General features: G+C 42.4%; 1 protein-coding gene across 1 annotated transcript in view; it reads right to left on the bottom strand.

The window, feature by feature from the left end:
- Positions 1–16,474, bottom strand: part of LOC149317321 (lipoxygenase homology domain-containing protein 1-like) — a 235,837-nt gene that overhangs the window by 134,873 nt on the left and 84,490 nt on the right. Inside the window, exons 22-24 of the mRNA XM_089517319.1 lie at positions 14,511–14,569; positions 12,476–12,520; positions 8,758–8,921 (exon numbers count right to left, since the gene is read on the bottom strand). Coding sequence (XP_089373445.1) covers positions 8,758–8,921; positions 12,476–12,520; positions 14,511–14,569 — 268 coding nt within the window. The remainder of the gene's footprint in view (positions 1–8,757; positions 8,922–12,475; positions 12,521–14,510; positions 14,570–16,474) is intronic.

The raw sequence follows: 16,474 nt of genomic DNA, 5'->3' as shown, positions 1-16,474 counted from the left end.
TGATGCCTAAACTCTTATAGAGAGATACAAACTAGCCACTACTGAGTATACCCATGCTAAGATTGCTGTCTCTAACATCAGCATGGATTAAAAGGTACAGTGGGTCTCAGAGTCAATTTTCTGCCCTGGAATAGTTCTCACTGAAACCTCTATCAGCAGAGTCTGCACAGACTGCTAGAATGGACAAAAAGCCCACCCAGAAATAGCCAGAAATCCACTTCTGATTTTGAAGTATTGATGAATATATTTTTAAACAAAGCGGGGGGGGGGGGGGGTTTGCTACAAGTAGATCAATGGGCACTTCTGGAGACTTCCATTAGAGGAAATTCACACTGAGGGAGCAGAGGATGGGCAGTCCAGGGAGTCTAAAGGGATAATAATAATAATAATAATAATAATAATAATAATAATAATTTATTTCTATCCCGCTTTTTCACAATGATCAAATGTCACAAGGACAACCTGGGGGACAAATGAGGCCCCAGGGCACTGTGCCCATCCTGCTCTAAAGTAATCTTTCCAAGAGTCCTGGGTTTCTGAATGGCCCTGGCACCAGTGAAGTGCCTTTGTCAGTATAATTTCTCTCTATCTGCCCAAGCACTGTCCTTTCTCATCCAAGGGAAGCCTCACAGTCGTGGAAATAGTCTGGTGTATTTCCAGTTCAATAGTTCTCACTTAAACCTCTATCAGAAGCACCAGTCTTGCTGCCTACGAAGCTTTCAGCTATAATTTGCATTCAGAAGTCGAAGGCCTTCACGGCAGGCATCCATAGTTTTCTGTGGGTTTTTTGGTCTAGCGGTCCATGTTCTAGAAGAGTTTATTCCTGATGTTTCACTGGCAGCTGTGGCTGGCATCTTCAGAGAATGCTAGCATGGAAGAGAGTGGGGTATATACAGTCGGCCCTCCTTATTCGCGGATTTGCCATGCGTGGATTTGAGCATATCCGCATGGCAAACCCGGAAGTTGTCCCCAATGGCGGTGCACATGCACGCGCGCCGCGACTGGGGACAAAAGTCCTTCTCCTCCCCTCCTCTTTCCCCCCTCCTTCTTCCCTTCCTCCCTCCCTGCTTACCTGTTGGGTTGTTGCACCACCGCCTCCACGTCATCTTCGCTGACGCTGCAGGAAAGGCCAGGTGGTGCTCTTGGAGGTCAAGAGGCCTCCAGGCTGGACCCAACCCTTCTGCAGTGGTGGTGGCGAGGAGGCCAAGCTTCGTCCTATTCGTCGCCACTTCAAAAGGGCCGGGTGCAGCCTGGGGGCCTCTTGGCCTCCAAGAGCACCACCCGGCCTTTCCTGTGGTGCGACGGCGGTGGCAAGGAGGCCGGGAGCCAAGCCTCATCCTCCTCACCGCCATTGCCACCACCACAGAAGGGCTGGGTGGTGGCCTCCTAGACCACCACCTGGCTTTCCCTGTGGCGGCAGCAGCAAAGAGGTAGTGCTGCAGCGCAGCCTCCTCACCGGCGCCACCCCGGGAAAGGCCGGGTGGGGCTGTTGGAGATGAAGAGGCCTCCAGGCTGCACCTGGCCCTTCTGCAGCAGTGGCAGCAGTGAGGAGGCCTCCTCGCCGCCGCCACTACTGCCACAGAAGGGTCAGGTGGCGGCCTCCAAGACCACCACCCAGTCTTTCCTGCGGTGGTAGTGGCAAGGAAGCTGGGAGGCCAAGCCTCGTCCTCCTCACTGCTGCCGCCACCACCACCACCACCACAAAAACGCCAGGTGGTGGTCTTGGAGGCCAACAGGCCTCCAGGCCACCACCCAGCCCTCCTGGGCAACGGCGGTGGCGAGGAAGCAGAGGCCAAGCTCCGTCCTCCTCGCCACCGCCACCACTGCCACAGAAGGGCCGGATAGCAGCCTGAAGGCCTCTTGGCCTCCAGGACCACCACCCGGCATTTTCGCGGTGGTGGTGGTGGTGGCGGCAAGGAGGATGAGGCTTGGCCTCCCAGCCTCCTCGCCACCACCACAGCCGCTGTGGTGGCGGCGAGGAGACCAGTAGGCCAAGCCTCGTCCGCCTCGCCGCTGCCACCGCCGAAGGGCTGGGTGACCGCCTAGAGGCCTCTTGGCCTCGAAGACCACAACCCGGCCTTTCTCACGGCAGTGGTGACGATGGAGCAGATAAACAGGGAGGAGAAGAGGGAGGGAGGCAGGTAGGGAATGTAGGAAGGAGGGAGGGAGGAAAGGAGGGGTGGAGAGGGACTTTCGTCCCCAATGGCAGCACACGTGCATGCGCGCCACTATTGGGGACAATGGGATTTTGGTATACGCTGGGTCCGGAACAGATCCCTGCATATAACATGGGCCGACTGTATACTGTTGGTTGAGAGGAAGCGATTTACATGTTAATCTGTGTATTGTTCTGTTGTTGAATGACAAGACCTCAGGTTGTCTATTTAATTAATGATCCATTGTCTACTGGGACAGCCCCCTGACCCTGGGTGGTTGTCATTTGCATTTGCTGGGTCTTGATTTTGGTGTTTTTCAGGATTGTTAGCCAAACTTTGATGGGATACAGACCGCCCCTTTCGGGTGGCCTGCACCCGCCCCTTTCTCCGACGGATCAGGGCCTCAGCTGCCACAGCGGCAGCCACAGAGGCTGCAACCCACCGATTTTTCCGGGCCTTGGAGAAGTGGCAAAATGCCCCAAGGAGATGCCGACAGCAGCGGAGAAAAGGAGAAAGGGGCTGCTCAGCCCCTCTCTTTGTATCGCTGGCGTAGCCGTTTAAAGGCCGCGCCAGCAATATGCGCAGCAAAAGGAGCTCCAAAATGGAGCTCCTTCTGGCGCTGCTGAAAGGACGCCACAAGCGCCCTGCAGCGGTGCCAGGACGTCACGTCCACGCTGCGCTGTTTGGCTGTGGTGTGGCCGTGATGTCGTAATGGCAGCACCCATGTAGAAAGGGCGCTGCCATTACCACGCCATGGCTAAGCCGAGGCAACCCTAGTACGTATCCAGGCCAGCGCTTTGCACCGGTCTAGATACTGCCTTTGTTTACTTTAAAGGTTTCTTCTTTTCTGTTGAAGTTGTCCAGGTGTTTATGGACTTCAATGGCTTCCCAATGCATTCTGATCTGATAGTTGTTGGCATGGTCAGAATGTCAATGCTTTCAAATAGCATTTTATGCCCAAAATGGTTTATAATGTGTTCTGCTACTGCTGACTTTTATGACTGACACAGTCTGCAGTGTCTCTCATGTTCCTTGATTCATGTTTGAACACTGTGTTTTGTGGTCCCAAAGTAGATTTGTCCACAACTGCATGGTATGAGGTAAACTCCTGTGGCCATGAGAGGGTATCTCCTCTTCCTTCGATGAGCTCAGCATTTGCTGGATTTTCTTGGTCGGTTTGTAGACCATTTGAAAGTTTTGTTTTCTCTCAACCACAAGTATATATACCTCACTCTCTTCCATGTCAGCATTCTCTGAAGATGCCAGACACAGCTGCCGGTGAAATGTCAGGAATAAACTCTTCTAGAACATGGCCTCATGGCCCAACCCCCCCCCCCCCAAACAGAAAACTATAATTTGCATTATTATTTTTTTACTGCTCTCCCAACACTGTTGGTGCCTTTTCTCTAGGGACCCTTTCATACTATGCTATTACAGCAAGACGATTACACTGTATCCCTCCCTAAACTGAGAGCCAGCACTATGAACTATGACTCTGGAGACCAGGGTTTAATTCCCAGCTCTCCTATAAAACCCACTGGGTGACCTTGGGCAAGTCATACTCTCTCTGCCTCAGGAGAAGGCAATGAACAAATCTTGCCAAGAAAACCCCATGGGTCACCTTAGGGTCACCATGGCCCGTTACAGACAGGCACTTTAGTATGCGCTCCATGTGTGCTAGGGTTAAAAAGGGGCGTCCTTTCCGGACTCCCTCAACCATAGGATGCGTGGAGTGTGCAGAAAATGGCGGCGGCCGTTCCACACGGCTGCTGCCATGAGGCCGTCACGACCGTGCCGCCTCTATACGGGGCGGCGCGGAAGTGACGTCCTCGCTCCACGCCAGGGCACCTAGTGTGCCCTTAGTGCAGAGCAGGAAGGAGCTCCATTTCGGAGCTCCTTCCTGGTTTGGTCCGCTGGGCGCAGCCTTCAGACGGCTGCGCCCAGCGGACCAAAGGAAAAAGGGGCCAAGCGGCCCCTTTCTCCTCCTCCCGCCACCGCGGGGTGTCCTTGGGGCTTGAAGCCCCAGGGACACCCCTTTTTAGGCTGTGGGGAAGCGGCGTTTTGCCGCTTTCCTGTAGCCTGAAAAGCGGTGGATTGGGGCCTCAGTCGCTGCCGTTCTGGCCGCTGAGGCCCCGATACACCGGGGAAAGGGGCAGGTACAGCCCGCCCCAAATGGGCGGTCTGTAACCCACCCATAAGTTGGAAACCACTTGAAGCACACAACAACAACATCCCCAAACTGCAAATCCCAAGGGTGTTGCCATGATATTTTATATGGAATCCTAGTGTTATACTAGTGTAGTGCAAAAGGATTCCAGGCAACAGAAGTAATGTAGCTGTACTAAAGAAGGAGGAGTAATCTTGTGATCAATCCATCTACATTCTATAAATATATACAGTGATGAAAACACAATACATAGATGCAGCACTGATTTGCTCCTTTAGTTTGGAGCATTATTATTTGCTTTCCTTTTTCAAATAATATTTCAATGACCTTCCTCAATTATCTGCACAGGCTCCATTCTGCATGTCAGAAAGCCTATTTCAGATTTAATTCAACAGGCGCTTACATTGGGGGAATTATTCTTACATCTTAGGAAACATTCTTCTTTATACTCAAGATTGGTTAGTCTGCTAATATAAGCAATAAGTAGGAATATTTATGGTATGCTTCCATCTGTCAGTACAGAACAACCTCTGTGTTAAAAACATACATACAGAAACCAAGACCCAAGTAATCAAACAGCAATAGTGACTGGCCTATACTGAAATCTTAACCTATCTAAACATCCAAAGGTATTTAGCAGTAGTTACAATAGGTATCATTTGAGTATCCTCTCATACAACTTGTAAATTAGTTTATCTTCAATCATTCATCTGCTGTTTTAGTTCCTTAACTATCCTAAGCGTGTTGCCAACTGTGCTGATATATGCCAAGTTATGTGAAGTATTCTGAAGGGGCAGACAGCTTAAACCTATACAGCCACTGCTTATGCAAGACATTTTGACAGTACTTACTAACCTTAAGAACATTACTGTCAGCAGAGTATAGAGATGAGAGGCATAGCGTGTCTTCTTATATTTTACTTCATCATCGCAAGCAGTAAGTGTGCTTACTTATCAATCATTGTCAACATTTCTTGCATCTAAAAATTTTATTTCTAATATATCAACAGCACACAGAAGAGTGAACAATTCTCTTCAGCTCTTGAACCAGAAAAATCCAAATACTATTGTCAAAATAAGCGAACTATAATTAGGAAGGGGAAAGGCATATATCTGTCAGAGGACAGAGAGAGGACAACACTTTCTCAAGTGGAGTTTCTCCATGATGATTATCATAAAATAACCATGTGGTGTAGTGTTTGAAGTGCTGCACTTGAGAGATCCACATTCAGTTCCCACAGATCCATTGAACTCTGTCAGGGAGCTTGGGCCAGTTACTCCCTCCCAGTCTGACCTACCTCACAGAGAACTGTGACTGCATCTGCAAATGCCATGTCTCAATGCTATGGAATTCTGGGGCTTGTAGTTTTGTGAGATATTTAGCCCTCTCTGTCAGAGCTCCTTGGTGCTACAACAAGCTAAAAATCCCAGGATTCCATAGCATTGAACTTTGATAGTTAAAACGGTGTCAAACTTAATTAATTTTGCAGTGCCAATGAAGAGAGCCATGCATGTATCTTCAAACTCACTGGAGAACAAATTTAATACAAAAAATAATAAATACTCACCATTACTAATGCAGGTCAATATCCCCAGATTTTGAATGAAGGAGGGGTGTAAAACAACTAAAATTATAAAAGAGCCTGTCTTATAGACCAGGAAAGAACCTGAATTTGAAATTTAAAAAAACAAAACAAAACTGGTCTTCACCAGTAATGGATCCATTTCAGGTGGCCACTTGTACAATGGCGCTATGAACATAAAGACATGTAGCTATGTGGCAACTTATTTCTTGCATGTAGGAAAACCCAGGAAGACCCCATATGCAATACTGGACAGCTTCTGCCAATCAGTGTAAAATAAAACTGAGCTAGAAAAAATTAATATAAGATAGCTTCCTATATCTTAATTTTATCTATAGGTAATACTGACTTAAACAGATCCATGATGACAGAGCTACGCTGAACCTATGACATACTATATATTTTCAAGGTGTGACTGTTTCTGCTGGGGCCCCAAACCAACAACAGATGTTTCATGCTGTATCAAGCAACCAGCACAAGTTCTTGATCATTTCAAGCATGGTATATGTGGGAACCCCAAAATACACAATTATTTCCAAGGAATGAAAAGCATTGACAAAGAACACAAACAGACTAAAAATAGGAGATTAATGAAAGACTTGCTTACTTTGAAGTAAGTTCTATTGATTTATAACTTTTGTTGTAATCCCACCTCGATCCACAGGGAGAGGCAGGAAATATAAACAAAAATTATTATTATTATTATTATTATTATTATTATTAGGATTCCAAACCATTGGTCTCATGAAAGTGAGCAGAACCTACTTTAAGAATTTAAGACCAGAGGAATTTGCAGTCTCTGACTAGCAGTTGTTGTGCTCACCTTTTTTTTTTTTTTTAGTGTAGACTTCACTTTCAGAAAACAGGAGAGACTAATTTCCAGACTAAGTGGAAACTGAATTTTTCAAAGTGTGATGCCTATTATAATTGTGTTGTATCAATTCTTAATTGTATATTCTAGATGCAATATTTCTGTTTTTCTTTATACTTTCCATTCTCTTTTATCTCAGTGGCATGTCTTCTACAGAGTTGGCTGATGACATTTTGCTATCAAGATGTTTTACTATTACTGACAAAGTTCCCACAGGAATCGTTGTTAATTCTCCACTCCCTTCCATTATCCTCCACCCATTCCATGTTCATAGTAAGCTATACTGACAATTGAATCTTTTTTTCCACCCTGAAAAGGGGGAAAGGGTTGCTGCATAGGCCATGAAGTTCACATTTCTGCCTTCCCTATACTTAGCTATTGACAAGTATCTGCTTTGGGAAAAAGCAACCCTCCTCTTGATATCAGTAATGGAAACTGAAAGTGATTGCATTCCAAATCATCAGCATTCATATTTCTTCAGATACATAATGAAACTTCTATAGGATTGAGTCATGAAGGCATGACAATCAATGGGGTATCAAAGTGCTGTAATTGTTGTACTGTGAACACTTTATGCTACAAGCAAATTAGATCTCAGTTGCTAAAAAAACGTGTTTAAGTCAGCAGTTAGTAACGCTGAAACAAAAGCAGGTTCAGGGATTGAAGATCTGAATCTCCTCTGAAGCTATCCCATTCAAGTCTTATGGCTACAGCCAGACTTTAAGTTTGTCAAGAATCCTGAACCTGCATGGAATGTTATCTTTCTTTAAAAGAAAGATTACTAAATGGAGCATAAACCACTTCTGATTTGGATTCTTGGTTGTGACTGTCTGGGAGCAAGGATGAAGAATGTTTAAAGAGTAAGACCCTCAGTGACACAACAATTGGAAAATGAAAAATTGAGTTTTGGTTGTTATATATGAGTGAACCTCTGGAAAGGATGTCTTGTGTACTTCCTGTGGCAGTTGGCAACATGCAGCCAATACAGTCAGCCTTCCATATCCACAGATTTTTTTATCCACATATTCAAGTATCCATGATTTGAAAATATTTTTAAAATATATAAATTCCCAAAAGCATATCTTGATTTTGCCATTTTACATAATGGACACAATTTTACTATCCATTGTATTTAATGGAACTTGAGCATTCATGGATTTGAGTGTCCACAGGGTGTCCTGGAATCAAACCCGAGCTGATTTTGTTATTGGAGCTAGACAAACAGGTAGGACTTCATACAGTGGGCCTTTGTGTATTGTCCTATCTGTTTTTCAAGCTCATGCATTCAACCTCACCCACCCACTTATAAATTGTTCAAAACATGGAGAATCATGCTCCTTTGGAAATGGCAAATCTCTTATTATTTTTTAAAAGTAGGGTTTTTCCTCATTTTTTAAAAAGAGAAAGAAAGAAAGTGGAACTTATAACCACTTCTAGTTTTAATTAAAAAAAAACATTTTCAGAGGAGAAGTGACTCACATTCACTACTGGGGCAGGGGCATTTGGCATCTAGGCTGTGCCATGCTGTCCATCCCTAAACTAGTGCTTAGGATAGATACATCAGCACCCAGCTCAAGCACAAGTTTAGGATCAGTTTTTACAGATTTCAACTTTACAAGTCTAACTGCATGCAGAACTTCAGTCTTTGTTTAGGAAACATAAATGATAGCATTATGTACACTGCTACAGAAAGGAAGGGTAGGTAAGATACCCAATACTAGCTTGCAATCTTCCACAAATGAAATAATCTACTAATCTTAGTAATGTATTGTTAAGTTGATTACTACCATAACTATACTATTATCCTATTCACTCAGGGTTGCTGCATGCTAAATCAATAGGGAATTCAGAAAATAATATGTGAAATTGAAATCTTTACAGTGAGATCATGGTAAATATCTTTCACTTCTTTGGTATGGAGTAAATCTGTTCTGAATAAACTGTATAAACAAATGTGTCATTATTTTTGGACTTGTTGTACCTTGAATGTATCTACACTGTAGGGATTGAACAGCTGGTGTTCCCCAGATCCCAGCATAAAAGGACCTGAAGCCTTGTCTTCTCCATAAATGTAAAGGGACACAGTTGCTGTTGTGCCAGCTGTTTCGGAAGAGCCAGTGACTACTGTGATTTTCCAATCTTCTCCTGCAGGTAAAAACAAATGGAAAAGGAATACCACCAACTGAGCTGTTTTATATCAGTAACTACTATAGGCCTGAGGAGCCTCATGTGCTGGCTTTATTGCAAATAATGCATCACAGAGCCTACAGAACAGTAGTAATTGTTCACATATAAATGGAAGATTCTACACAGAGAATGGGAAATCAATGAAGTTTTGTTTAAATGAGAATTGATATTCAAGAGAAAATTGGCAGTAGATTATATGAATCCTATACAGCCTAGGTCCAGATTATAAGAGGCCTAAATACCTTAAAGGCACCAGATCTAGTCTGATGTTAGAAGCTAAGCTGGGTCAGCCCTGGTTAGTACTTGGATGGGAGACTGCCAGCAAATACCAGGTGCTATATTTTAGAGAAAGAATCTCGCAAAACCACCTCTGAGAATTGCTGGCCTAAGAAAACCCTATGAAATTCAGGGATTTCCATAGAGCCCAAATATGTCCTGATCATGGCTGGAAGCTGGCTTGAAGCCACCTGGCTGCCCAGACATGGGCAGCTTCATGCACTCCGGTGGCATGGCATTTACACACCACATAATGCTGAAGCATATTAAAGCCAGCTTCAAGCTATGGCAGGGTGGGAAAGGCCGGCTTTTTGCCAGCCAAAAAAAGGCGTGGATCTTATCTGCTCCTTTTTTGGCGGGCTTCAAGGTGAATTGAGGCCACAGCATCTGTTTGCCATGGCCCCAATTTGTCTTTCGAAGGGGCGGCTTCAAGCTGCCCCTTCCTGTCCATCTGTTTCCCTCCATAAGTGACCAGGCACTTTGAAGACAAATACATATATCTTTACATATAAGCTTGCCTGAACTCTATGATTCTCAAGAGAGGCACTTTTCTCTATCCTACCACTTGCACAGGCATATGTGGTGGGAACATGAGAGGGACATTTTTGTGGATGTGCCCACACTTTGGAACTCCTTCTTTGCTTTCTTTTAAAGATATCTTGATTCCAATAAGAGCTTCTGTTCCAGTAAGGAGCCCTGGTGGTGCTGTGGTTCAATGCCAGTACTTCAGCCACAATGTTGTAAGTTCAAACCCACAGGGCTCCAGGTTGACTCAGCCTTCCATCCTTTCATAGGTCAGTAAAGTGAGTACCCAGCTAGGGGCAATTGTTAACACATTGTAAGCCACTTAGAGAATGCTTAGTTCACTATGAAGTGGTATAGAAATGGCAAGCGCTATTGCTATTGTTGCTTGGAAATTTTGAACAGGACAAGGTTGTCTTTTAATGGTGCTGTACTGTTTTTAATCTTTGCTTTAAAGTAAAATTATAAATGGTTTTAATTCTGTTGCTTTAATATCAATTTTTATAAAAGCAATAATGTGCTTCTATTGTAATTTTCTGTGTTTTGTAAACTTCCTTGAGTCCCAGCCCAGGAGGAAGGTGGGATATAAATAAAAGGGTGGGGGGATGGATATTTGTGAATGAGACTTTTATTTCTTCAAAATCATTTCAAAGTATAATCCTATGCTCATATACTTAGAAATAATTCCCACTGGGAAAAGATGTTTGAGATGATTGGCATATACAGTCATGCCTCAGTTAACAAAGGCATAGTACAGACCAGTGCTTTGTGCAGGCCTGGGGCCAAAAGTAGGGCTTGGGAGAGTGGAGCGCCTGCATGCTCCCAAGCCCTACTGCACACCAATGGGTGCCATCTTTGTGCGCCACTGTTTATACGGAGTGCCCAACAATGACATCTCCGCAGTTCAGCGCCCACAGCATCACATGGATGTCATTGTTGTACTCTAGCATGCCAATTGCACCCCACACATGGGAGGAAAAAACCCCACTGGGAGTAGGTTCTTTTTAAGCCTCACAGAGGCCGCAGCATTTGTCTGCCGTGGCCTCCATCTGGGGCAGAAAGGGGCGGCATCTGGCCGCCCTTTTCTGCCCATCTGTATGATGGGCAGAGAGCTCCTTTTTACTGTCTTTTTTTGGGAGCCCTGCCCAGCCCTCCTTTTGTTGTCTTCTGTCTAGCAGGTAACTTGGTGTTTGTTTTTTTGGTTTTATTTTTGCACTGGCACTGGAAGGATGGTGAAGAAAGGCTGAAGAAAGACAGGCTTGCAGTGCCAGATTTCCTGTCTGCTGTAAGCAATGCAATAAAGCTTGGCCTAGCAAAGAGTGCAGTTCTTCTCAGTGATCCTGCTGTAGCTGTGTGTGCTTATGTACAACAAGAAAGGTAAACAGCTGCCTGTAGGATCCCTTACTGATCATGTGTGAAGAGCAAAATAGAAAGAAAAGGGGAAAGCAGGTTAGCCTTCCATACTAATTATTCTGCCATGTTGAAAAGGCATACATGTGTATCTTTCAACACTAGAATGGAAATCATAAGAAAAGTGGAGGCTGGGGGGGGGAATCATCCTGGATAATTTTGGAAGAAGTTTTCAAGTGGTCTCTAGGAAATCAAAATGTTTTTGTTTACTTATGCTGGGTTTTCCTGACCTGGAAGTTTCATTTCACATGTACACAGTGGCAGTTCTGAATAAAATTCAGTTTGCTGAAAAATCTTATTTCTACCTCTGATCCCAAAGTTTCTATTAAATAAGTAAGGACCAGGAATACTTCTACTTTTTTAACTGTGGCATACCTGTAATTATATGTTTCTAGCCATTCAGAACACATTTGGAAAGGAGGCATGAATTCTTAGACTGTCACAGAATTTCACCTGTATTCATTCTCTTCCCACTCCAGCTGTTTGAAATACTTTCAAATATTGAAATATAGAGTCGAAATCTTATTTTGGGTTATTTCAGAGTTGGTAATTGTATGGTTTTCCAGATGCTGTTGGACTGCAACTCCCAGCAGCACAAGTTAGCATAGACAGTTGTGAGGGTTGATGGAAGTTTCAATCCAACAACATGCAACATGCTACATGATTTCTACCCCTTGTTTATGATCTTAAATTGTGCACTGCTTTGAATGGCATTTTGGGAATGATGTGCTACTGAGGCTTTCTGAAACATCCTGCTTTGATTTTTGTGCCTTTGGAGGGAAAGCGGCTTCAGTACCAGAACTGTTCAAAGGGCAAAATTTGGCTCAGGATTCATCTGAATACACCCCTAGTTAATAATGCTGTAGTATTTATTTATATGGGGCCATGTTCTTTCCTCAGTGGCTTTGAGCAAAGTGAGGGGGTATACAGCATATTTATTTTGGTTGCATATTCTGAACTGTAACATATTCACAAGCCATTCTAATATCAGATTTTATCTGGCCAAGGTTGAAAGATGAGCTTAGAAAGTTATGGATAAAGAGGCTTTTACTTTAAATAATGGACATTACTTGAGAAACTGTTTTTTAATAAACATCTACAATTGAGATGCTGCCAACCCAGCAAGAGAGCTCTATAGATATTTACATCTCTAATGGCATTGTCAATATTTTCACTTGGTTTGCATGACCACCCCTTTTTGACCATGAAGGTAATAGTTACAATAAGCAAACCAGCACCACCACCACACATTTTAATTCAGCACCACTCTTGATTGAAAGATAGAAAGCAGCAGAATAATTTACCATTTTCTTCCTCTTGCATTTTTGGCTGATGATTTATTTGCATTTCTGCCAAAAATAAAACAGCAGTGCAGTTAATAATAGAGTTGTCAGGTTACAATGAAAAGTAGAAGGCAGGAGGTAGGAGGTGTTTGCATGGTATTAACTCTTCTGCTCCTGCAGAAGAAAATATATTTCTTTCATGAATCAGTATTAAATTCCAAAAGCAACTGAGAGCAGAGCTACCTGTTTTAAAATCACTACAGAATAAGGAGGTGCTAGTTGTCCATGTTGAGTTTCCAGAAAAGAAAGAAAGAGCCAGTGAGCAAAAATATCATGCTGGTCCCTGGCACACTGGACATAAAAAGCCTAATGATCCACCCCATCAGATACCAGTAAGAACAAATTATATAAAAAAAATCCAAAGCTACAGATCCAAGAAAACCTGCTGCAACTAATTAATGATCAGTAATCCTGCACCAGTCTCTGCCTTTCACCACAAAATGTTTTCATATTCGGTAATATTTCACAAATGAAAACTGGAGCACATGTGGCCAAGCAACATCAGAGAGTGGTCAAGATGGCAAACATTAATGAGGAAAACCATACAAGCTAGGAAAGGCTCCAGATATTTGTTTTCTGATATTTGCTTGAGCCTACTGGGAAGGGCAAGATTCCATCCCCTGCTCTCTTCTCTCCACTGCTGGGTTAACTGAGTGCAAACTACTTTTGCACTTTGAACTCAGTTTGTAGCAATCCAAATAAGTTGGCAGAAGGGAGAAAATAAGAAGAGGAGGGAGAAACTGGGACAGTTTAAAAACAGCTAACAAAGAGGCACAACAGATGATTAATCAAGGTAGTTGGAGGTTATATTTTCTTCAGAGAGAAAAAGAAGGCCAGGGTGGTTGGCACAAATATGGTCCAACTATTGCAAGTATGAGGCCAGAGATGAAATAAAAATTGCATTGCACTTTGCCTGCAATCACACAAATAATCTTTACATATGAAGATAAGAGAGTAACTCCATGTTCAAAGGCAACAAAGGCTTTCTAACAAGACATTCCTTTATAATCCCTTTTAATGGTAATGTAGGAGCAGTGGGCATGGGCAGAGAAAAGTCTGAATACCAGATGCTGTGAGACATAAGCAAGAGGTGGCAGTTTCTTCTCCCATCTTGTTGATGGGCATCCCATAGAAATGAACTGATCCATCCTTGTTAGAGATGTAATTCTTCACTAACTTTCTTCTCAGAGAAAGCAAAGAGTAGTTGTAGCAATTTTCTTTCCATTGTAAGAAAGTCTTCAAACATTACAGTTTTCAAACTCTAATCACAGTTCAGGACTTATTTTGTGCAAATGTCACACATAGTTGTTTTGTGCAGAAAACAGCACTCTCTTCACAGAAAATAATATTTCTAATGCTGTTTCCTATGCAGAAAAGGCTGTTACAATTTTGTTCAGAATAAGTCCCAAATTACAGCATTTCTGTGAAATAAACAGCATTTTCTGTTCAGAAATTAATATTTCTGTGCAAAACTAAAATCTGTTTCTTTTACAAAGTAGCTGTGCAGAATAAGTCCTGAACTTATTATTTTGTGCAGAATAAATTCTGAAATTCAGATTCTCATCTGGTCAGGATTCTTCTGATCGGAATTGTCAAGATAGAACTGTCAAGATCAGAATTGTCAAGATCAGAGAGTGGAGAGCCTGCATGCTCCTGAGCCCTACTGTACACCATGGGTGCCATCTTGAAAGCATGTTTTTCACCATTTCTTTTTTAATATTTTCAAATATTCTTGCATCCCTCCCTGAAATGGCAATTACACACACACACACACACACGCACAAAATGCCTGCAATCAGATTGTTCAGATAATATCAGTGTGAAAATAACACAAACTGATTTACAGTGCAACTCCATGCATGTTTACTCTGAGGTTTCTGTGCAGCTTATGCATGTTTATTCTAAAATAAGTACCACTGCATCCAGTGAAGCTTACTCCCTCATAAGTTTGTTTAGATTGCATCTTCAACTTCTAAATTACACTCATATCCTTTACCTTGTTGGGAGAGCTCTATTTCTGAATGAATTATGCCTTCTGACATATAAGGCAGCCATCTAAGGAATAAAGAGAGAAGGAAATAACATGGCATCAGTTTTGTTTTGTTCACATATAATGTTAACTGAAACAATTTCTTAATGTGAAGATGTTTCTGCACAGGATGCTTCTTATCTCCAACAGAGCCTTAACACAAAATAATACATTATTTCTGCATGAAATACATCAGACTATCATGCTCTGAATTTACAGAGAGATCAGGCAATACATCACATCCTTTTAGGAGCAGAACCTAAAGGCAAGGAAAAACATAGATATCAGTTGAATAAAAAAAAAGTTAAGGGGCAAAATTACACATGTACACCAAATGGTTTGTGTGAGAGTGTATGGTTTTCCTCTAGAAATAACTAGGAGTTCTAATTTTAGACTGAAAACCTAACATGGCAAGCTTTAGTCCTGCAGATACCAATGTGTATTAAGGTTTCTCCTTCTGAAATTTGTTGGAGGGGATTTTTTTGTATTAAACCAAATGGGACCACTTTTTCATGTAACTTGCAGGCATGCAGTGGACCAATTCAGATGATGGTCATCAAACACTTAAAGCCTCCTCCCTCCCCAGCACACACACACACACACACAATGCTAAGGTCCTGACTGGGGTATTCTGCACAGAAAGGCAAAATATGATTAGAGTAGTGTCATGTTTAGTTGGCCCTTAGTTGTTATTACAGTTAGCCCTCCATATCCACAGATTTTTATACAAGATTTGAGCATTCATAGATCAAACATATTCCAAAAATAAAATAAAATAAAATAAAAATTTCAAAACGCAAACCTTTATTTTGGCATTCTAAAAGGGACACCATTTTACTATGTCATTTTATTTAATGGGACTTGAGCATCCAACGATTTGGGAATCCACAGGGGGCCCTGGAACCAAACTCCAGCAGATACTAAGGACTCACTGTACATGAGATTTGTTACATTACTTTTCAAATTGGTAGTTACAATGTATAGTTTGGGGAAAAGAATTCTCATTTTGGAAATGCCACTTGAAGTACAATATGCTCAGTCCTTTCTCTTTCTCTGAGCACTGCTTATTTTTCTCGATGCCCAATGCATTTTAAAAGTTTGAACTGTGGATCCAACCCAAACATAGCCGGAATTAGAATAGCCATGTAAGTTACAAGCATTATAAAAAAAGACAACTCCAACTTCAATCAATTTTGGTAGAACAGAGAGGTTAGACAGATGGCCTTTTATGCAGGCTTTTCTTGTGCAGAAATACTTCATATTGCTTCATATTGGAAATGCTTCACACTTATTTTACCTAGAATAAAATGTATTGCTTACAGAGGGGAGAAAAAGATACTGGATGTCATAATCTATTGCAAAGGAAGGTTTAAGAAACCCAAAGTATCCAGTCTGGTTTGCAGATTTGGCTCTGCCATATAGTGGGTTGAAGTGACATGATTCAATTGCATCCATGATCAGATATAGATGAAGACATGGATGGTTGAAAGATGCAAGAAGTAGGAGAAAGACATAATGTAGTGTAGTCACTGTCTTGGGTCAGCACTGCCAGATTGAAGGTGCGTTTCTTAGGCAGGCAAAAGGATAAAAAGAGATGACTCGTTGAAAGGCTAAATACTATAGTTAGTACTTTCCAGTGCTTTCCAGACATACACCCTGTAGCATAGCAAGGAAAAGCATACTGTTGAGTTCTTGGACAAGGTTAAAATATTCAAGCATCTTGCATTCTTTGATTTAAAAGAATTTCCAATTAGGTACGCAAATGAGGGAACACAGCACCTTCATGGTGATGCTCAGCTTCAAACCAGTAAAGGGCCCTATCTAATCAAATATATGAAGTGCCTGATTAAATCAGGCATTAGATCTTATGAAGGACTGCTAATTATATATGGACATATTTTTCACAATTAAGCTAAACAAAAACAAAAACC

Source organism: Sceloporus occidentalis, unplaced genomic scaffold (genome assembly GCF_023333645.1).
Source record: "Sceloporus occidentalis isolate IW3139 unplaced genomic scaffold, rSceOcc1.0.p SCAF_3, whole genome shotgun sequence".
Lineage (NCBI taxonomy): Eukaryota > Metazoa > Chordata > Lepidosauria > Squamata > Phrynosomatidae > Sceloporus > Sceloporus occidentalis.
The sequence above is the reverse complement of the archived record's forward strand: the minus strand, read 5'-3'. Positions and strand labels throughout refer to the sequence as shown.